Consider the following 25,967-nt stretch of genomic DNA (forward strand, 5'->3'; position numbering starts at 1 on the left):
TTCTGGTGCCTTTCAGGCTGAAGGGTTTATTGGGGGTGGGGGTGGTAGTTACAGACATAGCCCCACCCCAATTCCCCCCCTCCCACCTCCACAGCCCCCTCCACTGAGGCCTCTGACCTACTGGGGAGAGCTGGGAGAAAGTCCCGGTCCTTACCCCACAGACCCCATAGCACCATCTGGTGACTCCTTGACTCCCCAGCCTAGGGGGAGGGGAGCCCCCAGGAAGGGGATGGTGGGAAATTACCAAGGGGTTTATGTGTGTCTGTATGTGTGTGGGGGGGTTCTTTGTCCCCAGCTTCAGACCCAAAGGGTAGCACCATCGTGCAAACAGGGAGGAGGGGAGAGGGGATGAGAGGCAGGTATCACGGAGGCAGGATAGAGGAAGGGGTGTCCTGTGACCCCTCTCCTCAACCACGCCCCGCCTGGAGACCTGCAGCTGGAGCTGTGCGTGTGACTGGGCGGCCTGGAATCTGGGCTTGGCCCCAGGGGAGTGCCTCATGGTCCCCACTTGCCTGGGGCTGGGGAAGCAGACAAAGGGGAGAGAGACAGAGGCAGTGAATCTGGAACCAGGATGGAGAAAAGGCCATGGCCAGACCCCAAGGGACCGGCCTTCTGGACCCTCAGCTTTGCTATCTGTGGTCTTGGAGAAGGCTCTCTGCCTCCCTGGGCCTCAGTTTCCTTATCTGTAAAATGAGGGGGGTCAGAGTAGATAATCTCTGAATTCCAGCTCTAAATCTTAAGATTTGAGGATTGGACAAGTCCCCACCCCCACCCCTCCACCTGTAACATATTCCGATTATGTGAAATGAGGTCTGGAGAGACAGGTGTCTGCTCACACAACCACAAAAGGGCCAAGCTAGGAGGCTCCTTACTGAGTCCACATGCCTCAGCTCATGGAAAGGGAAACTGAGGCAGAGAAAAGGCGAGGGACACCAGGCCAAGTCAGATAAGTGCCAGGGCTGGGGCCAGGGGCCAGGTCTGCCCCCACGCCTGGTTGTCTGGATGGGGTGAGGTCTGGAAGGAACGAGAGGCAGCTGAGAAGGTGAGAGGTCTGAAGAAAGAAGGCATTAAGGAGATGACGTGTACAAAGATGGGAGGTCTGGTTCAAAGGGCTCCCCTGAAACCTAGGGGAAGGTTCAGGGGTCTGTATCAGTTCTCCCCCACCCCCTCCCTGTACCTTTAGATTATAACAATTTTAAAAAGAGATCATTTATCACAAAAAGGGGAGATTTTTCTCATCCATAAGGCGGTTATGTGTACCCCAGAGATAAAAATAAAGCATGCTGTAGAAAAAGTCCTTAGCCCTCCCCCAACCCCCCACCCTGAAAACCCCCATTTATAAAGTAAACCCCTAAAATATGGGTGAGGTAACTGTGTAAATAAATGAGCACCAACAGATCCTGAGAGGGGGTGGGAGGAGGGAGAGGGGAGGTCCCTGCCCTGCAAGAGGGGGGTCGCTGAGCTGAGCCAGGGGTTAGGACCCTGACCCCTTAGGGAAAGTGTGGGACCGGTGGGAATGAGATGGGCCTCCCTCCATCCCAGCTGAGGTTTGCTTGGCTCTCCCTGGCCACCCATATCCCCTGAGACACAGAGGGCTGGGGTGGGAGGGAACAGTGAGGTAGGGCCTGGTGTGAGAAGGAGTGGGGATGGGAGGGGGATACAGGTCCCTCTCCCCTGGCCCCAGATCCCTCTATCCTGTGCGTAGGCTGCGGGCTTGGAGTGTGGCTGAGGTCCTGGGTGTGGGGAGGGAGGAAGGGGGGAGGGCAGGGGACTGGGGGGCAGGGAGGAGAGGGGGTGTCTCAGGTGCCTGGGGTGAGCTCCTGAGGTAAGGTCTCCTCCAGCTGGAAGTGACCCCTGGGCTGAGCGGTATCTTCATCCTCATAGAAGGAGAGCAGGGAGGAGGAGGCCAGGGCTGTGGAGGGGGCAGGAAGGGCAAAGTCAGTGAACCCAGGAATGCTCTGGGAGGTCCGCCTGCCTTGGCCGCTCCCCATTTCAGTAGATCCTCCACTCACTGCCAGAATGGTCCTCCTAGAGCCCAGCTCTGACCACGTCACTCCTCTCCTCAGCAGACTGCTGTGGCTCCCTAGTACCTCAGGCTTTTAAAGACCTCCCTGACGTGGCCCTTCCTACCTTCCCATCTGACACCTGACTCTTCTGTGGGTTCTCCACCCAGTGACACTGGTCCCCTTAGTGTTCCGGGATCAGGACCCTCCACCTCCCAGCTTCCCCTATCTTCCCTCTCTTCCATCTACTTGTGTGAACATATGTGCACATTGTATGAACATGCATGTATCTTACATGTCACCTCCTCTCTTAGAATGTAAGAGATGACATTGCCCAGGGTCATGGGGGAGTGGGGAGATGTTTGGAGGGTCTGGTTGACTGCTCTGAGGGTGAACGGCACAGCTTCCACACTGTCTCCATCAGTCAGGCAACAAACAGGTATGAAGCATATGTCAAGGGCCGGGGAAGCAAAAACAACCCCGCCCCAGGGTAACCCACAGAATCCCGGTGTCGGCAGGAAGCTTACAGGTCATCCCTCCCGGAAGGCACACTGGCTTTGGAATCAGACCGCAGTCAGACCTGGCCTCAGACCCCTTCTAGCTGTGTGACCCTGGCTAAGTCACTTGACCTCGTCTGCCTCAGTTTCCTCATCTGTAAGGGGGATGAGCGAGATAGCCTCTGAGATCCTTTCTAGCTTTGGATGCTATGACCCCTCTCCTATAACAGCTAGCCTTCACTTAAAGGTCTCCCGTGACAGGTTGCTCACTGTCTCCTGAAGCAGCCCACTGAGCTATCAGATCCCTCTGATGATCAGGATGCTATTGCTTCTGCTGAGCCAAAATCCGCCTCCGCAACTCCCCCTACTAGCCACTCCTAGCCAGGTCTGATCCTCCCAGAAGACAGATCACTCAGACAGGAAATCCTGCAATGACCCCAGGGCTTTCCTGGGCCCTTGCTGAAATATCCCCTCCTCCCCAGAACTCCCTCACTCACCCATGGGCTCTTCAAGCTCCAGGATCCTGGTGTCGGTATCTGGTTGAGTGCCAGGAGTGGCCTCACTGCTCAGGAGAAAACTCTGGTGGAGGAGGCAGAAATCAGGAAGCGCTCCCCAGGGCTCCCAGGTCCACTGTGTCCCCTCCGTCCCTTCCCCCAGACGGCCACCCGTCTCTGTTCCCTATGGGCAACTGGGTGGTACGGTGCAAGCTAGGAAGATTCAACTTCCTGAATTCAAACCTGGCCTCAGATGCCTACTAGCTGTGTGACCCTAGGTGAGTCACTTAACCCTGTTTGCCTCAGTTTCCTCATCTGTAAAATGAGCTGGAGAAAGAAAAGGCAAACCACTTTGCCAAGCAAACCCCAAATGGGGTCACGAAGAGTCAGACCCAACTGAAAAATGAACGAACAAGAACCTCATTCCCAGAGCTCTGGCTGATTGCATGATGTTTTTGCCTTTTTTTGTATCCCCAATGCTCAGCACACAGTAGGTGCTTAATAAATGCTTGTTATTCACTGACTGTTGAGGCTCCAATGAGTTCATGTATGGAAAGTAGCCAACGTAACTGTTTCCTGCATATGGCATCCCATCTCCCACCTCTGCGCCCTCCTCATCGACAGAACACCTAGCTTCTCCAGAGCTTTCAGGACCACTTCCTCCTCCGAGGAGGCAGCCCTGATCTCCTGCTCACCAGTGCCCCTCCTTCAACAAGTAACTTTGAATATCTTGGGCGCCGACTTCTCTCCGCTCAGGCGTCTTCTCCCAGTGGAATGGAAACGTTAGCGAGCCGGGGCCGTTTCCGGCTTTTGTGTCCTCACTATGTGCCTGGCACGTAGTAGGAGTTTAACAAATGCTTCCTGAATGAAGCATTAAAAAACACGCAGAAAGAAAAACAAAGAAATTCACAAGGGGATACGAACCGGGCAATCTTGTTACTATCTTCAACGTTTAATATGCAGTTTTATCGTCATCATTAACATCGTCATCATCGGCCTTTATAGACAGCTTTAAGGTTTGTGAAGTGCTTCACAAACCTTACGACGACCCTAAGAGGCAGGTGCTATTATGCCCATTTTTCAGATGAGGAAACGGAGGTGGACAGTGACTTGCCCAGGGTCACACAGCTAGTAAATATTTGAGGCTAGATTTGAACTCAGGCCTTCCTGACTTCAGACCCAGGGTGCTATTCACTGTGCCCCCTGGCAGCCATGGTAGGGCCTTCGAGGGCCTATGTTCCAGGTACCCAGGGTCACACCTGGTTTCACCCCTGTGTCAGAATGAAGCAGCAGCAGAGAAACCGTCCACATGATTATCATCCTAGCAAACATTTCCAAAGAGAATCCAGGTTTGAGAAGTGCTTTGCATGTGTGACCTCATCTGAAGCTCACAAGAACCCTGGGAGGTAGGTGCTATCATTGCTCCCGTTTTATAGATGGGAACACTGAGGCTACATGATTCAACCATGGCCGTGCAGCTATTACATGTCAGATGAGGGATTTGAACGCAAGGCTCTCCTGACTCTGTCTAGAAATCCTCACCCCATGGCCTCCATCGCAGAAACATAAGGCTATCTGTGGCATATGGAAAGGAATTGGAGCAGATGAATTCAGATCCTGGTGCCACGATGTGACCGCTGCTGAATTTTCTCCCTCTGGGCCCCACTTCCTTCCCGGGTCAAATGAGAAGGTCAGCTCAGAGATCCTTTGATTGTCTCCCTCCAGTCCCCCTCCCCCATGGACGCCCCTATTTCCCAACATACCAGGCTGAGGGGCGGCAGCAGAAAGTGTTCCGGTGCTGGGCTGGGGGATCGCTTGGGGGGCTTTGCTCCCAGGGCCTCCGCCCCGCCGTCCTCCTCCAAGCTCTGGGGCAGGGTCCTGCAGGAAAGGGAGGGAGAGAGTTCAGGACCAGGAGACCTGGGCACAGTAGCAATCACCAGTACTGGGGGGTCGCAACCCTTCCCTGACTTTTGCAAAGTGCCTTGACTTGAGCATCTCAGACACGCCCAGCCCCAGATCTGTGCTGGGCACCAAGAAGGGAGAGGAGAGGAGAAGTCTTGGTAACAAGGACTCCTCCACTCAAGAGATCAGCTGTTGTTAATGACCTTCTACGTGTAATTAGACTGTAAGCTGCTTGAGGGCAGAGACTATCTTTTGACTCTTTGTACCCCCGGTGCATAGCACAGTGCCTGGCATATGGTGGGCACTTCATAAATGTTTACCGACTGATGAAGGCTTTCTCCCACGTGGCCTTTGTTCTCAAAGAAAACCAAAACGCCATCACTATGTTGGAGTCAAGGTATGACTGTGGCTGATCAGACCAATATGAACTCGGAATGCTCCACCACAGACTGGGCACAGATAGCGCATGGAGTGGAGATGGGTCTAAATGTGTGCATCGCAGGTTTCATTTGAGCTCCTGCAGCTCTGCTTTGCCCATGGAGCACAGCGCCATCTTTGACGAAGGCATGCCATGAGCACATTCCTGTGCCAGTGCCTTCCAGGGCTGGGTCACTGTTACCTGAAAGGACAGGCACAGCTCAGCTATCACTTAGCTGAAAAAAGACATTGCTTGGCACACCGTAGGTGCTTACAAAATGCTCACAGAGGGAAGGCTGAATGTTCTTACAGAGTATCTAAACGTCTTGTCTTTGGCCAAGTGACAGCTAACATCTCCATCTCTCTTTTGAATAAAGGTATAGAAATAATGTTTCTCTGCAGTGCCACACAACTCTGGGAGGTAGAGCTAATACACTGAAAAACTGAGTCTGGATCCTAAAAAGGTCTCAACAGAATGGGCCCATGGGCCCATCAGATTATCAAAGGGGTCTAGGACCCAAAAAAGGTGAAACTTCACACACCTAGGATGTGCAAGTATGGGGGGAGCAGAGCCCTAAGGCTCTGCCCCTAGAAAGCCAGACTAGCTTTGCCTTAAAAGGGATTGGACTCAGGGCAGCTAGGTGGCGCAGTGGATAGAGTACCGGCCCTGAAGTCAGGAGGATCTGAGTTCAAAAATCCGGCCTCAGACCAAACACTTGACATTTACTAGCTGTGTGACCCTGGGCAAGTCACTTAACCCCAATTGCCTTAAAAAAAAGGGGGGGGGATTGGACTCTCAGGCCTTCTCTAAGAGGCTCCCAAACAGAAATAAATGAAGATTAAAAAAAGAAGAAGAATTAAGATTGTCCTCGAGACTTAATGGCTCTTTGCACTAAGGTTCTGCTGTGTGGCCTGGCTTCCAGGTCACCAGAGTACCAAGAGTGAGGAGGTGTTCCAGCTCGCCCGGACCACCGGGGGCAGTGGTGAGTCTGGGGCACAGTGCTGAGCTAAATCATAAGATGTCTTTGATCAATCTCCTCTCTGAGCTCCAGCTAAGAAAACCTCCTTCTGTTAACTGTCAGCTCTCCTCCAAGTATTTCATTTCATTCCATATCACAGGGAATCAGGCCAGAACAGGTCCCACAAAGGGTAAACTCTGAACACAGGCTGATCACACGGGGAGCAGTGAACTGGTCACTGAAGACAATGTTGAAACAAGCGAGAAGAACAGAACGTCGGGGCAAGGATGTTAACCTGTGTGACCCTGGGCAAGCCTCCAACTTTCCAAAGCCTCACTTTCCTAATCTGTAAGATGACTTAATATTTGTACAACTGGGTTAAGGAAGTTCTTCTTAAAAAATAGAACCTGTTTTAGCTGCCTGAGCTACCCTCATGGCTATAACATCACTTCCCTGCTCAGACATTTGGCTCCTTATTGCCTCTGGGATAAAGTACAGACTCCTCAGGCTGACCATACGCTGGGTTCCAGTTACCTCTCCACCCGTAGAACCCTCTACTTCACTTGATAAACTCTAGGCTTCGGTCAAACTAGGGTACACGATATCTCACTACCTGGTCCTGTCCTCTACCACCTCCATGCACCCCCCACCCCCGTGCCACTTCCCTTCCACCAGCTGACAGCCTTCTTCTTCCTTCATGTTCCAGGCTCAAGACCTGCCCTGATCACCCATTCCTCCAAGGGCCCTCCTCCTTCCTCCTCAGCTTTTCCTCCATTCACATTCTACCTTATACCATGCTCATTTATTTTGATACCATCACAGTCTAGCTTCCTAGTGGACTGTCCTTGAGGGCAGAGAAAATGACCATCATTTTCCATTTCTGTAACCCCAGTATGAAGAGCAGGGCCTTGTGTTTAGGGATGGGGACTGGACCCATGTCCCAGATGAGCAAACTCTCTTTACATCTGCTCTGCAAATTATAGTCTTGAGAGAGGTGCCTGGCGACACTGGGAAGTCAAGTGACTTGACCAGGGTCCTACAGCCTACATGACAGGGCAGGATTTGAACCTGGGTCCTCCTGACTCCAAGGCCAGAGCTCTATCCACTGCACCACCCAGCTGCCCCTGCATTTACAGTTTTTGAAACTGTAAAGCTGGAGAGCTTCTAGATATGGGTCCATGAACTTGTGTTCATCATTATCATCATCATCACCATCACCATCATCTTCATCATCACCATCATCTTCATCATCACCACCACCACCACCACCATTACCACCACCACCACCACCACTACCACCACCACCATCACCATCACCATCACCACCACCATCACCACCACCACCATCACCATCACCACCACCACCACTACCACCACCACCATCACCATCACCACCACCGTCACCATCACTGTCACAATCACTACCACCACCACCATCACCACTACCGTCACCATCACCATAATCGTTCTGATGACTGTATTTCAATATAATTGGCTTCCTTTGCAATCCTTGTATTTGATGTTATGCATTTAACAATGTGATTCTGAGAAGGGGTCTTGGGCTTCATCAGATTATCAAAGGGGTCTAGGACCTGAAAAAGGTGAAGAACCTTGACCCGGAGGAAGGTAACCAGAATGGTGAAGGGTCTTGAGTGCACATCCTGTGGGATCAGCTGAAAGAACTTGGCATCTTTAGCCTGGAGAAGAGTCTAAGATAAATAGGGCTCTCTTCATGTACTGAATTCGGAGTTCTCCTTGGTCCTAGAACCAGGAGCATGGAGGGAAGTTGAGGAAAAGCATATTTAAGGTTGGCATCAGGAAGGATGTCAGAGCAAGGCCAAAGGCCCCCCTACCCCAAACATTTCAGGTGGCAGCTACTGGAAGACTGACTGCTTGGTAGATCAGTGATGCACAGGTGTGGGCTGGTCTGGAGGGTGGCCCTGAGCCCCCTCCAGCTCCAAGCTTCAATGTGGAAGCCCTCCCCAGACCCTCTTCATCCCAATGTCTTCCCTCTGTTGATTATTTCCTATTCTGTCTGTAGCTCGCTTTGTATATGTTTGTTTGCAAGTTGTCTCTGCAATTAGATTGTAAGCTCCTCGAGGGCGGGGGACTGTCTTTTGCCTCTTCTCGCGCAGCACAAGTAGGCATATAGTAGATGCTTAATAAATATTGACTGCTTGATTGCTAAACTAAATGAGACAAAGACTGGTGGGCTTCCTCTTGGAAGAGGTTTCCAGATCACAAGATTTAATGCCAGAAGGGCTCCCTGGATAGCACCAGGTACTACCCATCATCCCCTATGACTCATTTTACATATGAGGAAACTGAAGCCCAGAGGGGGAAGAAACTTATCCAAGGTCACATAGTATCAGAATGCAGGACGCGGCAAATGCCCAGTGAGGGCTACAGATGATGAGGGGTGGGGCACCACAGAAAAGGGGGCTGGGGGAGCTCAGAGACAGCAATGTGTAGTAGAAAGAGCCCTGGTCTCAGAGCTGGAAAAGACCTGGGTTACAGCCCTGGCTTTGACACTTACAAGCCATACAGTCATGCACCTTGATTTCTCAGGGCCTCAGTTTCCTCATCTGTAAAATAGGGATAATTATACTTATTCTTGTTTGTCCTTCATTCTGGAAGAGGACCATGACATCAGGAAGGTGATGTCATGACTTGCAAGTGAATTGGGTTTAAGTGAGGGCACGCAGTGCAGAGTCACCAGCCTCACTCTCTCCTCTGGAGCCATCTGGGTCCAGTGGCCAGATATAGATCAGGACGACTGGAGATGGCCCTGGATGCAGTGGGAGATCTTGGCCTTTTTAAGCTAAGGTCTTTCCCAGGTCTCAGTCTGACTGAGGCAACATCCATTCAGTGATTAAGGCTAGGTAAAAAATGAGGCTCAAAATGGCCTTTTTAACCTAGTCTAAAAAAAAAAAATCAATCTGGTAGGGGAAGACCCTCAGGGTTTCTGGCCAAAACAGAAACAACTGCTATTTACACTCACACTGCCTATCAGAGGCCCAAACAATGACCAAGGAGGGCCTGGGGTGGGACCTATTGTTGGCCAATCAATGAGAGCCAGAGTGATTTGGGTTGAAGGCATGGTTCTTAAATAAAGAAATCTAGCTGCAAACCACCAGATATTTTTGAGAGGTTTCCATGATGAAAATTATATTCCTTACCCATGGGTAAGGGTACATTTTCTTATGTGGACAGAGGGAGAAAAGGGAAGGAAGGAAGGAGCAAAGGAGGGAAGGAAGGAAAGAACTGCGTTGCCCAACTGGCCAGTCTGATTTGAATTGATTTGATTCCTATCCTCAGGGAGCTAAGCATCTATTAAGAAGGGAACACTTACTAGCTGTGTGACCCTGGGCAAGTCACTTAACTCCAATTGCCTAAAAAAAAAAAAGGAAGACCAAAACAACTATAATACACACACATTATTAGGAGCAAGATTTAGAGGTGGAAAGGACGTTCAATCCTCTCATTTTACAGATGGGGAAACTGAGGCAAACAGGATTAAGTAACTTGCCCAAGGTTCCCCAGGTAGTAAGTGTCTGAGGTCAAATTTGAACTCAGGTCTTCCTGACGCCAGGCCCGGTGCTCTATCCATTGCATCACTCAACACAGAGCTGGAATTTAAATTGGAGTCCTCTAACTCCAAATCTAAGGTCCCAAACTCCCTCCCTCACCTCTTCCGAGCTCCAGCCTGGGAGCTTGTGTCTGCGGGGTCCCCTTCTGCAGGGTGGGTCTTCTGGCTCAGTCGTGGGTCACTCCCCCACCGAAGCAGAGGGAGAGACTCTGGGGGTCGGGGGGACAGGCCGTGGAAGCTGCGGGCACGGGGGCGAGGGGCTGCTCCTGGACGTCTTCGAGGAGTCCTATAGGGCTGCTCACTGGTGTTGAGCTGGAAGTCATCGTCCATGGAGATGTAGGGGGCCAGCATCTCTAACTCTAGTGCCTCGATGTCCTGGGCAGAGGAGAAAGAGGATTCCACGTAAGAAACCCTCCTCCTTGTAGCTTCTTGGCCCCGGAGTTGAGACAAGACCCAGGGAGCCAACCACATCTAATCCTGGACCACAGTCCTTTCCTTCCTATGGCACCATCTCTCCCATGAGTCACCCAAAAAGGCTAGGGGACCCCACACCTAGAGCTGGTAAGAGTTTCAAAGATGATGTAGTGATTCCCCTGAATTTTACAGATGAGGAAACTGGGGCCCAGAGGTCAAGACTTGCCCAAGGTCACACAGGTCAGAGAATCCCAGGAGCATAGATTTCAAGCTGGAAGAGAGCTCAGAGGCTCTCCAAGGTCCAGGTCTCCCAATCTACAGATGGAGAAACTGAGGTTGACTCTGGTCCTTAGTAACAGAGTTTGGCTTTAAACTCAAGCCCTGACTCCCAATTCTGTGATCTCTAGCTACATGCATCATGGAAATGTTGAGCTTTGGGGCAGGAGCCCTGAGGCCAAACCCCAGATCTGCTGCTGACTGAGGTCTTTCGAGACCCTGAAAAGCTCTCTTCAGCTCTCTGGACGGCAATTCTCTTCCCTAGAAAATGGGTCGTCCTGATGCCTGAAGCATCTGCCCATCTCCAGGCACTGTTTATGAGGCCTGGACAAATCATGTCTTCCTAACAAGGCTGTGGGCTAGGTCCTGCAGGGATTATCACCTCCATTTTACAGGTGAGGAAACTCAGAGAGCCCAAGTGACTTGTCCAGGATCACCCAGGACTATTGCAAAGACGGCCTGCGATTCCAGCCCAGGTCTCTCTGGACCTCTCTGCTCCATCCAGCTACCTCTGAAAAGTTAAGGGGGAAGCAGAAAAAGTCTCTGAGCAGACAAAAGAGCAGCCATAAAGCTCAAGCACGTCTCCTCAGAGGAGCGACCCTCATCACATGGAGACACTGCCTCCTGCCTTGTACACGGTGCTAACAAGAGTAGGGGTGCAGGCTGGGGATGCCTAGGAGATTGGGCATGGTAAACTGAAGAGAGAAGTTGCTGAAAATAAACGCCCAGAGAACAGCAAGACGTGTGAGCTAGGGAAGAGACAAGAAAGTACAAAAAACCCCAAAAAGCACGCAGCCCCCCTAAGGGCGGCGTGTCAAATCCCTGAGGCCTCAGAATTACAGGACAAGAAGTATGGCTTATAAAGTCAGGGAGCACTGGGGTCCAAACCTAGGACCTCAGAGTTGGAAGGGGTCTCCAAGGCCATCCCTGATAAAGAACCCCCACTACCGTAACCCTGTTCTGCATGCAGGCCTCCAGAGACAGGGAGCTCACTACCTTCCCAGGCCAATCCGGGGTAATTCTCATTGTCTTGTGATCTCAGGCCCAAGCTGGAATCTTTGCTACTGTCTCATCGTTTCTGGTTCTCCACTCTGGGGCCAGGCAGAAGGGGGCTAATCCCCCCTCCGAAGGACACCTCTATCCCCAGAGCCTGCTATTGTCCAGCCTGAAGATCCTAGTCCCAGCAGCCTAGGAAGCCGGGGTGGGGGGAGGGGGCAGTGGAATCCTGTGGCTCTCCCACCTCCTCCCTCTGTGGTCTTAGACCAGTCAATTTGCCCTCTTGGGCCTCAGTCTCTTCATCTGTAAAATGAAGGGATTGGGTAGGATGACCTCTGGGCTTCTCTAGATGTGGTCTGAGTGAGGAGGAGGAGGAGGATGGAGAGCTGAGGCCCCCCAGGCCTCGGGATGAAGCCTATGACCTGATGAGCTCGGCAACACCCCAGACTGGATCCCAGGGCACTTCCCTGGGCACCTCGTGTCTTCATCTCGTCCAACTTTCTGGTGCCCCCGTGGATGCCCACCTCCCCCTACAGTGCTCCCCCTATCACCACCACACCCTTTACCAGTCAGACTCTGCTCCCTCCTGGGCACTCCCCCGGCCTCTACAGGCCCAATGCCTGGCCCCCCCTCCTCCAGCAGGGGCAGGGAAGGTGGGAGAGGGGCTCACAATTCAGGCTCATACCCTTCCTCAGGCATCACAATAACCACTGATTGGCTGTGTGACTTTGGGAAAGGCTCTCGACCTCTCTGGGCCTCATATGTTTTTTCTATAAAATGAGAGTGGGTGAGATGACCTCTGAGATCACGCTCTACATCCCATGATCCTCCCTCATGACATGGGTATGCTAGGTGAGGCACAGCAGAGTCAGAGGCCCTGAGTCCAAATCTTGCCTCAGACACATAGTAGTCGTGGGAGCCTGAGAAAGTCACTTTACCTCTCCAGTCCTCAGTTTCTTCATCTGTAAAATAAAGGTGTCAGGCTTGATGGCCTCCAAGGTCCCTTCCAATTCTAAATCTACAATCCCAGGCACTGAACAAACACCATTTCTATATTGTTACTGTTCCCATTTTGCAGATGAGAAAACTGAGTTGAGCGAAAGGAAGATATTTGTCCATTCAGGGAAAGGAAAGAAGCTTGGGTGACAGGGGACAGGGGATAGGGGGGCACGGTCCTGTTCCAGCCACCAGTCTTGGCCCTACCTGCTCCACAGCCAGAGTTTCCACAGCTTCCAGGGTCTTGCCAAATCCAAACATTTTGTGTACGTTTTCCATTTCCAGAAGAAGGTCATTGGGGAGATCCGCCTGTGGGCGAGATGGAGATGAGGTAGCAGGTGAGTCCAGGGCACTACAAAATGAGGGCAGGTGACACGAGGTTGTCTCCAAGGTCAGGCCCATCTCTGCCTCCCAGATGGGATAGGAAGCCCAAAGCCCAGCCAGGAATGGCGGATGGAAGCCAAGTACCAAACGGTGGGGGAGGAGCCGAGCCTCCAAAGACCCCAGACAGCCCTGCCCAAGAGGTCAGCAAAGCCCCAGCGCAGAGGGTCTGAGGGGAGTACCCACAACTGGGTCACTTAGTAATGGAAGCCTTGGAAATGGGTTGGTTTGTTCTTTTAAATGCGCTTGATGAACATCATCAACACACAGAAATATTTCCACGTACAAAGAAGAAAAGAGAAAAAAGACCGTGCATGAAACTGGAAACCTCAAGGTCAAAGGCTCTGGGGGGAGGGGGCTAAATGTCTGAGGTTAGCCTGCTCAAAACCCAGGAGGGAAAGCCTTGGTCCCTGGCCATGGGAGTCAAATATCAAGGATCACTGATTCTAGAGCTGGGACCAAGGAATCCCCACGGCAGGCAGGGAATCAGGAACGTAAAGAATGGGAGCGGCTAAAAGTCAGAGAGGTCAAAGGTTAGAGGCTAAGTCCAGATCCTGCCTTCAGTTAAACATGAGTAAGTGGGACAGTGTGTCAAACCACTCAGGATACAGGGGATGAGGGAAGAAGATCCTAGGAACACATCATTTAAAACTGGGAAAGACCTTAAAACAGGGAATGTCAGAGCTGGGAGGGGTCTTAGAACAGGGAATGTCAGGGCTGGGAGGAGCCTTAGAACAGGGGATGTCAGAGCTGGGAGGGGTCTTAGAACAGGGAATGTCAAAAATGGGAGGGCCCTTAGAACATGAAATATCAGAGCTGGGAGAAATCTTGGCACACAGAATGTCAGAGCTGGGAAGAGCTTTAGAACAGAGAATGTCTGAGCTGGGAGGGGTCTTAGAACAGGGAATAACAGAGCAAAGCCTTAGAACAGACAACGTCAGAACTAGGAGGGACCTTAGAACAGAGAATATCAGCTGGGAGGGGCCTTGGAACATGGCATGTCAGAGCTGGGGTGGAGAGGAGGGACATCTCAAGGGTCATCCACATGGCAGGTACTGTGTTAAGCTCCTTTCAAATATTTCAGCTGATCCTTATGTGGCCTTACAAATGTAACCCACGATTTGCTAGAACAGGACACCCAGAAAAGCAGCCTTGGAAGGTGTGGTGACTTGGCCTGGAGGCTGGCATACCGGCGGCGGGCTTCGAGGGCGCTCTTTGGCTAGGGGTCCGCTGGGGATGGCGGCAGTGGCGGTGGCAGGGGCAGCAGCAGCAGGCGCAGGGGCGGCCCCATCCAGGATGGGGGCCAGGAGGTGGCGAAGGTCTGGGCTGCAGAAGCGGCGAGGGTCAGCGGCCAGAGTGGCCTCGCTCAGAGCCGGGGGCTTCAGGAAGGCAAGGATCCTGGGGCCAGGGGCATCTGTGAAACATGTTCTGGGATGGTTACATGTGGTGGCCTGGGGCATCTAAGGGGCCACCCCAGTGATCCTGACCTGCAGCAACCTATGTTTTCTGAGCAAGCACTTACTGTGTGGGGATGTTGGGGGATTTTTTTGGGGGGCGGGAGGCTGACCTTCATATTGCAGGGGAGGCGGAGGAGATAGAAATGCTGGTCTGGTGTCTGAGAACCAAGGGAGTGAGCTGCCTAACCTAGGTGAAGAAACGAGAACCTCGTGGGCCAGGAGAGATTCTAGAGGGAAAGTGGAGCTCATCCTGGGAGGCTGTTGGGTCTTGGGGGGGGGAATGAAGGGATTGGGGAGAGGGCACTGGGGGATATGGAGAGCCTGGAAGCCTTCCTGGAGGAGAGGCTAGGTGAGTCCTACTGGCACACAGTGGGCGTCCAAGGACATTCTAGGCAGGGGTGGGGTAGAAGCTGGACAGGCTATGCCCAGAAGCTTAGGGATGAGGTGGGGAGGGAGACGGGCTAGATGCTTGGCTGAGTGGGATCATGGCAGCCAAGGAAGTGGGCAAAGATCAGAGGCTGGCAGCCAGGAAGAAGTGGGAAGGGATGATGCCAGCACATGGCATGGGGATGATGTGGAGAAGGTGAGCCACCCCGTGAACCTCCCCTCCTCCCCTCTTTCCACCTCCCAGGCTCCCTTGCCTTCCACGCCCATACCAAAGCCGTCTCCAAGACCCTGGGGACTCTTCTCCGAGGGAGGCCCCCGGTCAGCAGGGCGGGGGGGCCGGCGGGCTGGCTGCTCCGTCTGCTCCAGGGATAGCACCACCCCAGTCTCCTCCACCCGGCTGGGGGGGGGCAGGATGGGGCAGAGGGGGCAGGGTGTCAGGGAAGGGAGATCAGAGCTGGGCATGACTTTTGTCCCCTGGAGGGCCACCCCAACCAGCCTATTATGAAAATTGTCCCAGGAGTGATATCCCAGCTCCAAGGTCCCCAAAGGCATAAATTGGCAGAAAGAGGGACAAGCTTCATATAGAACCACTGAATTCCAGAGCTGGAAGAAACCATTAAGTCCAACTCCACCTATTTTACAGATGGAAAAACTGAGGCTAAGAAAGGGAAGGAGGCTTCCCAAGAGACAGTAAGTCAGGGGCAGGAGCCAGGATTTGAACCCAGGTTGCCTGACTCCCAGCATAGGGATCCTTCCATTATAAAGATCTCACTCCTTGTCAGCCCCCTGCCCCAGTCCCCAAGGGGGTCACAGTCCCTTCCCTTGCCTGGCACTGACCTCAGCACAAAGTGGACACAGACAACGCTCTCGGGCTGGGGACCTCGGCCGCCTGAGATCACTGTGGCCTGGGTCTGGGTCCAGAGGTACCCTCCATTGCGGGCCAGGAAGCGATACTGCCCAGTCACAGCCTGGCCCTTGCTGAGCACTGGGGGGCAGAAGGCAGAATAGGATGGTCAGGTAGAGGTGGGACGGGGAGCCAGGGAGGAGAAGGCTCCCAGACTGGGGCTCGGGGCTGGAGACCAGGGCTGAAATCACCCTGGGGGGAGATCAAGGTGAGGGGAGGGTGTCTCTGGGCAGACTCACAGGTATGGATGCTTTTGCTGACGGCATCGAAGTCCAGGGCATGGATGTACTCGTAGGCTGAGCAGCCAATCAGATCATCTGGGCTGTATCCCGCCACTTCTGAAATCCTGGGGGTGGAGGAAGATGGGCCCTGTCAGTTCTGGCCTGCTCCAGACCAGAATCCTGAGAATGGGGGACAGGCCCGTGGGGAAGGAGGGAAGAGGACAGGAGGATGGGGAGGGTGGAGAGAACGGGGAGGGGAGAGGGGTGGAAGGAAAGGGCAGAGGAGCAGAGGGAGAAACAGGGAGATCAGAAGAGAGTGAAAGAGTGGGGGTGAAGGCAGACGAGGGCTATTAAGAAAAGGAGAGGGAAGAAAAGCCTGGAGTTCTCCGTGGGCCAGGTGGGACACAAGACGGACCTCTCATCACAGTAGGTGAATTTCATGTCCAAGCTGTGCCTGCTGAGGAAGGCCCCTCGGCCCAAGGGCGGCTCCAGGCTGCTGGGGTGTGGGATGGCCTCACAGATCAGGACTAGGCAACGGAGGGGTGGCTCAGGCCCAGACCCTGGCCCACCACCCGCAGAGGGCTCTGAAGGTGGGGTGTAAGCTCGCATGTGCCCTGTACAGTGTAGAACCTGGTGTGGGGAAAGGGTAAGGATCAGCTGCAGAGCCACTGGGTCCTCCCTCTGCTGCCACGCTCTGTCCCCTCCCAGTCTTTTTCCTCAGCTCTGCCCAATGCCAGGGGGCTTGTCCTGCCCTGCCCCTACGCTTTGACTTCCTAGAGAGGTGGGACTCCGTAGCTCCATCCTCTAGCTCCCTGGCACTGCCCCCATGGACCCATGTGCCTCAGTTTCTCAGACGGCTCCCAGACTTCCCCATACTTGGGCACCTGCCTCAAAGGATGATAGGTCTAGGGGTGAAAGGCGCCTCAGAAGCCATTAGTCCAACCCTGATCATTTTACAGATCAGTAAACTGAGGCCTAAAGAAAGTCACGGAGTGTCCCCAGAGAGCCCCACTCTAGCTTCTCCAAAACCTTCCGCTGGGGTGCTCAGAGCCCCCTTCCTCCCTCCCCACCTTCCATAGCCCCTCACTTCCCTCGGGGACACCTACCCTTTCAAAACCTCATCGTCCTGGTTTGCAAGCCCCCTGAAATGCAGGCCACTGTCCTTGGTTCCCAAGAGTCTCCAAACTTGGGTGCCTGGGTCTCCTATCCCCAAATCTCCTGAGGCCTTTTCCCAGGACCTCCCACTTTCCAAAGCTCCCTCTTTGCCCAGGGCTCCCCACCGGCTTCCTCATCCTTCCTTGCCCCTGTAGGCCCCTACCTTCCAGGTGGCAGCTTTGAGGTTGAGAGTACGCCCGCGGCTGGTGAGGGTGCTCTTCATTCGGAGAGAGAAGCTCCGCTCCGTGGGCGCCTCCAGCTTCTTCTTGGATAGGCCTGAGGCGGGGCAGAAGAAGGCAGAGATCGGGCATCAGCTCCAGGATCCCTCCCACAGGGGCTGGTCCCCAGTTCTACCTCTTGCAAGTTTTAGGATTCCTGAGGGCAGGGCCCATCCCCCTCCTTGAAGAGAGGCTCCTCCAGGCTCCTCCCTGCTCCTCCCTTCAGAGCTGGAAGGGATCTCTGAGGCCATCAAGTGAACTCACCGCAGAAGAGGCCCAGGCCCAGGGAGGCTGGGGTCTACTCACATAGCTAAGTTTCAGAGGGAGGATTTGAACCCGAGGCTTCTGACTCCAGGAGAACTGTGCTTTCCACTTTACCAAGCTCTCATGGCTTTGTTCCCCGGCCTGCCCTCCCATTCCCAAGACCCACGGAGGGCAGGAAGGACCCTTCAAGATGGGCCTCCCCAAGGGCAAGTCTGAGGTCCCCCTTGGGGAGGCAGCTCCCTGGAGGCAGAGGGGACTCTATGCTGGGGGACAAGGGCCAAACGTGGCAAAGGCTCACCTTGCCGGGGGGTCAGGATGTCCTGAAGCTCCTCTTGGTCACAGGGATGGACAAAATCGAAGACACTGTGCCCGATCAGCTCTAGCTACAAGGGGAGGAAGGCGTTGGGGGAGGGGGTCCCGATGACCTTCCCCAACCTCAGGACCCCTCCCTCCTGGGGCTCAGGCCCCAGCCTTCAGTCTCTCGACTACTCGGCCCCCGACTTCCCTTTCTACAGCCTGGCTGTGAATATCACCCCTTCCTAGAGTCAACACCCTCAAAACCCTGTCCCAGGGAGATGAGTAGAGAGACAAGCTAAGAGCTGAAATAAACCTTCACGGATATCTTATCCAGTCCATTTCTGAATACCAACTCCTTTATAACATCCAGCCTCTGCTTGAATTCCTCCACTGATGGGGAACTCACTACTTCTCAGAGGTTGAGAAAGGGAAATGTTGGAAGAGAGGAATTTTGAAAAAACAAACATGCCCAGCCTATTAAAGCGACTTGCTGTGTGACTCTGTGTAAGTCCCTCGGTCTTTCTGGGCTCCCCATGAAAACAGAAGGGTCCAGATTCAATGATCTCTGGGGACCCCCGCAGCTCTGGGAATCTCCTACTATGTTGTCCACATGCCCATCCCAATGGGAACGGCTCTCACTTGGCTCAGTCCTAGGTGTTTGCTGACATTCTCAGACAGATAGGCCATGTCCCCTTCAGCCGTCAGCACCATGACAAAGCCATCCAGGGCCTTCAGGTAGCATGCATCCAGCGGCTCCCCGGACCCTGCACCAGCTGCTGAAACCTCACTCCAGTCCCCTGGAAGGAGGGGCACCAGTCAGCCCGCAGGAGCCTTGCCTCCGTCTGGGAGAACTTAGAGCTCACAGCTCTGCCCAGAAGACTCCAAGGAGATTTGTCTCTCTGGGCAAGAGGTCAAAGGGCACAAGGTTATCAAGGGAACAGTGGTCTCTTGGTTGTGCGTGAAGGGGCAGAGGGGCTGCTCAGGAGAGAGAAGCAAGAGGGCTGAAGGGAAAAGGGGCTGCCCCCAGGCCACGGTCTCTCGGGGAATGGACTCCCTAAGGGGGCCTCCCAAGCTGGGGACCCCTCCTGCTGAGGCTCTCACCCGCTGCACACAGGCGGTGCATTCGAAGGTAGCTGATGGTGAGACGCATGATGGAAGCCTTGTCCAGATGGGCGCTGACCCCTCGAGCAAAAGGCAGAGTGTGGGCCAGCTGGTATAGCACCTCGGTCTCCTGGCTCCGGCGGCTCCGGGCTGCATCCCGGGACTTCTCCTTTCGAAGTTCTGTGTTGGACCTGCCCAGGAAAGGGGATGGGGATGGAATGGGATACAGCCTCTGCCCCGTCCCTGCCCCTGAAGCTCTCCGGCCCCTCAAACCCCAAGGGTCACTGCCCACAGGAGCCCCAGGATTTGGGTATAGAGGAAGATCTGAGTGGGGGAGCAACAAGGGGGGGAGATCACAGCATCCTTCCCAGAGGGCTGGGAGTTAAGAGACCTGGGGTCTATGTTTGTTCTGGAATCTTAGGTCCTTCCTAGCTCTGACATTCCCTGTTCTAAGGGCCTTTCCACATCTAATATTCCACATTCTAAAGGGCCTCCCAGCTCTGGACTTATTCTACCCCCGCCCCTCCAGCTCTGACATTCTGTTCTAAGGACCTCTCTGAATCTGATGTTTCACTTCCTTCTCCCCACCCCAGACCACTACCTGTCTCCGTTCCAGTACATATCCCCTGGATTCCTGGCTCCTTTCCCTGTCTCTGCTTGTCCACTCAGCTGCTTGACTCCCTCCCCCCATCCCTGCCTGGCCCCTTCCACACCCTAACTTATCTGCTGTTTACTAGACCAGGAGAGGTCCCAGGGCTGGCACTGAGCCAGGAGCCCCTGGGGAGTTATCGAGGCCCCAGAAGAAGGGGTTAAAGGTCTCAGGTCTTGGGGAGGAGGGCAGGGGAAGAGGACATCTCTCCTGTAGCACTGAGGAGAGGTCCCCACTCTCTTTCGCACCTTATTAGCAGAGCCAGAAGCTAGTAATAGAATATTGGAGCTGGAAGAGCCATCTATCCCTGGGGTAGGTGGGAAGCGGCCAGGCTTAGCAGACAGAGGGATAGACATGGAGTCAGGAAGCCTTGGGTTCAAATTCCACCCCAGACACTTACTACCCAGTGACTTTGGGCAAGTCACTTAACCTCCCCAAAACTCAGTTTCTTTGTCTGCAAAATGGGGAGAAGAGGAGCACCTTTAGCAAAGACTGTTGAGAATCAAGTGAGATAAAGTCTGTAAAGGGCTTAGCAAATCTTAATGTACTGTGCAAGTGTTTGCTATTATCATCATCATCATCACCATCACAGTTATTACCCCACCCCCTGTAATCAGTGTGGCCAGACAAGCTTGGAAAAGGCTTAGGATGAGTTTATATCATTGGATCTCTACCTGGAAATTGCCTTGGCTCTTATGTAATCTAGCCCCCTGAGTTTACAAGATGGGGAAACTGAGACCCTCAGGGTAGTAATAAATTGTCCGTGGATACTGAAATAATACAGACGAATCAGCAGAGTCAGGGTGCCAAGCCTGGTCCTCACAGCCCTAAGTGCTCTGCAGCCTGAGGTGACCCCAGGGTCCCACTCTGTAGCTGCCCCTCTCGGTCCTGCCCCAGGAGCCAGGGTACTACTTTCCTCCTCTGTCCAAGAGGGGGGAGACACTCTACCTCAGAGCTGGCAGCAGGGCAGGCCCCGGGGGGAAAAAAATCCCTCTTTCCCACTAGTCTGGGATCACTATAGAAAGGGGGTGGGGTGAGAGCCTCCCCTAGCCTGAAGTGGGTGGGGCTGGGAGCTCCAGCTGGCTCACCCTCCCCTCTGCGGTGGGTGGCCAGGGGCCCCCCAGTCCTGAGAGGACATTCTGTTCTGTTCTGACCGTTTGTTTTCCTGCCCAGAGGGTGGGGGTGGGAGGGACAACCACAGCCAGGGGGGCCCCAGACAAGCCAGAACAGGGGAGTGGAGAGATGGAGGAGGGGAGGAGGGGAAGAGGGAGGACCTGCGACAGCAACATGAGCCCCAAGGCCCTGCCCCCTCTGGCAGCTGTGGGCCCAGCAGGGAGGTGGGGCACAACCAGAATTAGAAAGGCTGGGAGGAATCATCCGATAAATGGAACCTTAGCTTAGCCACCTACTTACTACCTGAGTGACCTTGAGGAAGACACTGTACTTCCCCAGGCCTTAAATTCCCCATCTGTAAAATGGGGGTGGGGGAGACTAGACTGCAGACCCTGGGGGGTCTGTGTCAAGCCCCCCGGGTCAAGTTTTGGCCTCAGTTTCCCCTCCTGCAGCATGATGGGGTGGGTCCAGAGGAGCTTAGTCTGGTGGCAGAAGGGTAGAAATTGAAGGAGCCCCCCCACGTCTGGAGGGGGGATCCCAGGGAGCTGTGTGACCTTGGACATGTCATTCACTGGCTTGAAATCTTTACCCTCAGTTTCCCCTCTAAAAAGGAAGACAATAAGATTTGGGCTAGCAAAACAAAGTATCTAAGTAGAAGGGTGGTTGTGGAGAAAGAAAATACACTGTAACCTTAGCAGGAAGTAGGCCCTATTGGTCTCTGGGCTGAGATTTCTCCCAGCCTTCATAGTCTGGGTTCTCAGGGGCTTCCTGGCACTGACATGACATAGTCATGGTTCTCAGGGGACTCCCAGCTTGGCCAAGCCATGTTCTAGGTTCTCAGGGGACTCCCAGCACTGATATACAATGTTCTAGGTTCTCAGGGACATCCCACGTTCTACACTTTCAGAGGATTCCCAGAGAATCTCAGCATCAGATCTGAGGTGCTGCTGAGCCCCTCACACTCACACGCAGGGCTCTGCAGATGGACCGCCCCCACCCTACCCCATAAACTTCATCCTCACAGACGCTTGATTTTGTACTCCCCCAAGGGTCTGGGTCTCCCCTCCCCAGCCTGTCCTGAGTCAGTGGCTGGGTGTCAGTAGTTTTGGGCTGGAGTATGCCATCATGTGTGTACCCACGTGGGTCTCTGTGTATGCATCCACGCCTTGGTGTGGGTGTGGGTGCATGAGTCCATCAGGCCAGGAAACCCACCCATCCTACTGTCAGTTCTCCCAGACACTCCCCTTTCCACCCCACCCTGGCTTCCTCTCCTCCCCAGGCTGGCTGGTCTCCCTGCCTGGCTCCCAGCCTGGCTGTTCTCCGCCTCTTTGGCCCTGTGCCCAGCTGGGACGTGCAGCTGGGGGGGGGCATAGCCCTCCCCATGTTCCAGCTGAGAACAGGAGGCGGGGTCAGGGAGGCCCCTGGCAGAGGCCAGGGAAAGAGGGGAAGGGCAAGGAGGGGGCTGCCTCTCACTCATCCCCAAACAAGGAAAGACAAACTCCCCCACATGGAAACACAAGAGTCTTGGGGCAAAAGACCAGTGAAAAAGTGGTGGAGGGGCTCCTCACAGTTCTAAGCCCTGGCTATTCCCTGGTGTGTGACCCTGAAGCCGAAGGAGGTGGGCTGGGGGTTAAGCTGACTTCCTGGGGCCCGGGGGTTTAGGGGGTCCTATGCTACATCCTAGTCCTGACAGTCAGGAACCACTAATGGGCTTACAGAGAACACCCAAGGTGGGCTAGGTGCCCTAGATACCCCTACAGTCTTCCTGGAGATGGGCATATCACCTCAGCCCCATGGAAGGGGTTAATGGGATCGGCAGGCACATCATTTTCCCAGCATCTCAGAAGGAAGACGGGCACCCCAGGGGATCTCCATCTCCTGGGCGGCAGCTCCTTCTCCCAGCAACCAGTGCCAGGCCTGCCCCCCTGGGCACTGTGCCCACCGGAGAGCCCTTCACTACATTCCTCCCTCCCTACCTAAAGGAGGTACCTATCATTCAAAAGAGGGAGAGGAAATAGAAAAAAAGAGACCACTAATCCACCCACCTCCCCAGGGCCCACTTACCATTGCTTGGATCCCCACCACTCGGGGCAGCCTTCAGGACTATCCCTGGCCTCCTTCCCCCCAGAATGGTGCCTGTGCCCCCAATTCCCATCCGTCCAGGGGGCCTAGGCTGAGGGTAAACAAAGCCAAGAGAGAACAAGCCGTTCCTGGCCCTGAGTGCGAGTTGTGAGTGGGTGGCGGCAGCCAAAGGGTAGGGGAAATGGGGGGGGTGGATGACAGGACAGGAAGGGGCTGGGCTCTGGGGTGGATTGGGGGGAAGAGACACCCCAGCTCAGCCAAGAGGCAGGGTGGGTGGGGCTGCACCCAGCCAGGCCCCGGGCGCCCAGGGGAGGGGCCAAGCTTGCCTCCCCCCTCCAGGGGGTGTTCCCTGCCAGGGTGAGAGCCAAGGCTCAGGATGGGGGGGGAGGGTGGACAGTAGGGGCGGGGATGTCTACAACATGGGAAGAGATCTAACCAGGCCAGGAAACGCTGGGGGAAGAGGTGGAGCCTGGAGAGCCCCAGAACAGGGACCCCTTGGGTAAGCTGCTGTTGGCACCAGGTACCCCACTATCTGGCTTAGGCACGCCCATTCTGCTGCACCTGCTATGTTACAGAATGAGCTTCAAGCGTCCCCCTCCCAACTCTGATGCCCCTAAAGAAGAGACTAAGCTGGAGGAAGAAGGCAAGACTGCTACCTATCTCCAAGCCCAGCGTTTCAGAAATGCTTCAGCCCCCCCCATATTGGTCCTTGGGGGACCACTTGAGTGGGCCACATCCCTGACGCTAAAGGGATCCCAGGGAAGTGCTCCAAGGGTCCCCACAAACCCAAGGAGTCCTAGAGCCTGCCCTCCCTTTTTTTGGAAAAGCTGGTCATAGGGGTGGGGATGGGCATAGAAAGGTGAGGAGTTTGACTCTTACGAAAGGATAGTCTTTTCTTCTTGGCTGTAGTGGGGAAGATTCCAATCTACAACCCAGATTCTGTTCCCCCATGGGGTTCACTGACAGCTGTTTAAAGGGCCCTAATCCTAATTACAAGGGCTGCCCAAATATCAGCCTCTTCCTCTAGGGACCCCATACATAGGATATTTCGAGCTAGGAGGAATTTCTAGGTAATAGGAAGAGGGGAACCTCATCCTCCTAGGCCCTAAGTAGGGAGAAGTCCTTATTCTTCCCCCTGGGGGTCCCAGGGCGCTGCTCGAAAGGGTCTGCTCTGCAATTCCAAGGGGAACCCGATCTCAGCTCCACCCACAGCAACTCCAAGCCTGGGACATACTAATCTGGGGGAAAGAGGAGATGACTTCACCCCTTTGACTCCAGAGGGAAATGAATCCCCCCTCCTGGGGGTTCCCAAAAGGCTGGGAAAGGTTTGATACGGGGGTCCCCATCTCCAACTGGCCCAGAAGGGGGCGCCCCTTGACCAGGGTCTTCAGGAGTTAGGGTAGATCCTGCGCACCCTGGCAGCTGCAAGGGGGCGAGAGCAGGCTCCAGGGTACCCCCTCCCCCTCGGGCTTGCCCTCTTCCCATACCTGGATCTCTGCAGCCCCCGATCCATGACTACTGCCGCCGCTGCCACCGCCGCCTCTACCTCCTCCACCGCCTCCGCCACTGCAGAAGCTGCGGCCCCGGGCCCCGCCCCCTCCCCTCCCGTCCCTCCCCTCCCACGGTCTCAGGCGCCCCCTCCCCAGCCCCGCCCCTAGTGCGCCCCTCGCTGAATCATTGGCCGCCCCCCGGACCCGGCTTCACTCTGCCTCAGGGATTGGCCACAGGAAGCGTCATTCAAGAGTGGGGGGGGGAGTAGAACAGAGGGGGAGGGGGCGCCCCACTGTTCCACCCCCATCCCCCATTCCAGCACAGACACACCCCCTCCCCCAGCTCGCCTGCGTACCTCTGCCAGTCCCACTTCCCTCTCTGCGCCCCTCATCCTTTTCTTACTTCGCTCATCCCCCACACACCCCAACCATTCCCTGGCTTTCCTACCTCCTTCTGCCTCCTCTGCGCCCCCAGGCACCTCCCACTTAAACCTCTCTGAGCCCCCAAACACCCTCACCTCTTTCATCTCCCTTTGCGCCCCAGCCACCTCACCTCCCTCAACCCACTCTGTGCCCCCAGTCACCGCCATCTTCCTTAACTCCTTAAATCCTTCTGTGCCTCCCAACACCCCCCCCCAGCCTTCCTGCCTCTTTCAGCCTCCACTTATTCCCCAGGTCCTCCTCCTTCATCCCCCAACCTCCCTCACCTCCCTCAAAACCCCCACTGCCAACTGTCCTCACCCCCATCAACCCCATTAGTGCCCCCAACCACTCCCACTTTTCTCAATCCCCTCTATCCCCAGCTCTTCCTTTTGACTCTACCCCCTCTGTACCACTAACCACTCCACCTCCTTCAACCCCCTTTCCTCCCCCAAGCAGCCCCCTAGTTTTTCCACACTCCTCAATCTCCTCACAGCCAACTCTTCCCTACTCTCTCAACCCCCTATGCTCCACCAACCATCACATCCATCCCTCAGCCCCCACTTGACCTCCAACTCCCTTCTCACCCTTCACTAGGGTCCCCAAGAGACACTGAGGTGGCCCAGTGGATACAGCACTGGGGGGAATGTTGACAGGCATGAGTTCAAATTCAACTTCAGACACTTATCTGTGCAACCTGGGCAAGTCTTTTAACTCTGCCTCAGTTTCCTCAAATGGGGAAAATATCAGCACCAACCTCTAAGGGTTATTATAAAGATCAAATACGATATTTGTAAATAAATTGCTTTTATGCAATGCCTGGCACATAGTAGGAGCTTAATAAATACTTGTTTCCTTCTTTCCTCTAAACCCTTTTGCGCCCTCAACTCTCTCTTCATCTTCTATTCTCTACTTTTAGCCCTTTTCTTCATGCCTTCCATCGATCCTATGCAGGCTCTCATCTTCCTAACCAGTGTGATCTCAAACAATTTAAGTTCTCAGCCTCAGTTTCCTCACTGGTGAAGACGAAATAGACTAGATGATCAGCAAAGCCCTCTTCTTTTCTAAATCTTCTGATACCTCTGTGCCTTCAACTTTTCTCCTCACCTCCACCAGCCCCCATAGGCCCTGTTCCCATTGCCTCCCCATTCTCTCTCCCTCACCTTCCACAACTTGTTCGGCCTAAAATAAACCTGGTGGAGTAGGGAGGATTAGATCTTCGGGAAGATCTGGGTTTGAATCTCAGCTCTGTAACTAACTCTTGGGACAAGTCATTTCTCTCTGG

The 25,967-nt window shown here is 54.3% G+C and overlaps 1 protein-coding gene and 1 long non-coding RNA gene across 5 annotated transcripts in view; one reads left to right on the forward strand and one right to left on the reverse strand.

Annotated features, from left to right (window-relative positions):
- Positions 1-24,330, reverse strand: HIF3A (hypoxia inducible factor 3 subunit alpha). Of its 3 annotated transcripts, none has more exons than XM_020978436.2 (15): positions 24,260-24,328; positions 18,929-19,119; positions 18,467-18,624; positions 17,829-17,913; positions 17,212-17,324; positions 16,309-16,523; positions 15,912-16,018; positions 15,606-15,753; positions 15,038-15,165; positions 14,115-14,338; positions 12,751-12,852; positions 9,962-10,236; positions 4,758-4,872; positions 2,998-3,079; positions 1-1,912 (listed from the first exon to the last, which is right to left on the reverse strand). In XM_020978436.2, the coding sequence occupies exons 1-15, from the start codon at positions 24,283-24,285 to the stop codon at positions 1,800-1,802; spliced, it is 2,082 nt and encodes a 693-aa protein (XP_020834095.1). In that variant the 5' UTR covers positions 24,286-24,328; the 3' UTR covers positions 1-1,799. The 3 variants fall into 3 exon arrangements, 2 of the variants coding, with proteins under 2 accessions (XP_020834095.1, XP_078001970.1); XR_002322716.2 differs by lacking the exon at positions 1-1,912 and adding an exon at positions 3,690-3,855 and having other exon boundaries at positions 24,260-24,329; XM_078145844.1 differs by lacking the exon at positions 14,115-14,338 and having other exon boundaries at positions 15,038-15,125; positions 24,260-24,330.
- LOC144454255 (uncharacterized) overlaps positions 23,182-25,967 on the forward strand; it is an 8,507-nt gene continuing 5,721 nt past the window's right edge. For both annotated transcript variants that reach the window (XR_013482594.1, XR_013482595.1), the window contains exon 1: positions 23,182-23,271. This is a non-coding gene — a long non-coding RNA (uncharacterized LOC144454255). The remainder of the gene's footprint in view (positions 23,272-25,967) is intronic.

The sequence above is a fragment of the Phascolarctos cinereus genome, unplaced genomic scaffold, assembly GCF_003287225.1.
Source record: "Phascolarctos cinereus isolate Bilbo 61053 unplaced genomic scaffold, phaCin_HiC Scaffold_726;HRSCAF=1367, whole genome shotgun sequence".
NCBI lineage: Eukaryota > Metazoa > Chordata > Mammalia > Diprotodontia > Phascolarctidae > Phascolarctos > Phascolarctos cinereus.

Bases quoted from the DNA above. Each gene is read 5' to 3' on its own strand.
- HIF3A (XM_020978436.2), bottom strand. From the start codon at position 24,285: ATGGATCGGGGGCTGCAGAGATCCAG. The intron at 17,325-17,828 runs GTGAGCCTTTGC...GCCCCGCCTCAG, and splicing joins CATCCTGACCCCCCGGCAAG to GCCTATCCAAGAAGAAGCTG. The intron at 15,166-15,605 runs GTCAGTGCCAGG...GCCCCCCCCCAG, and splicing joins TGTGTCCACTTTGTGCTGAG to CCGGGTGGAGGAGACTGGGG.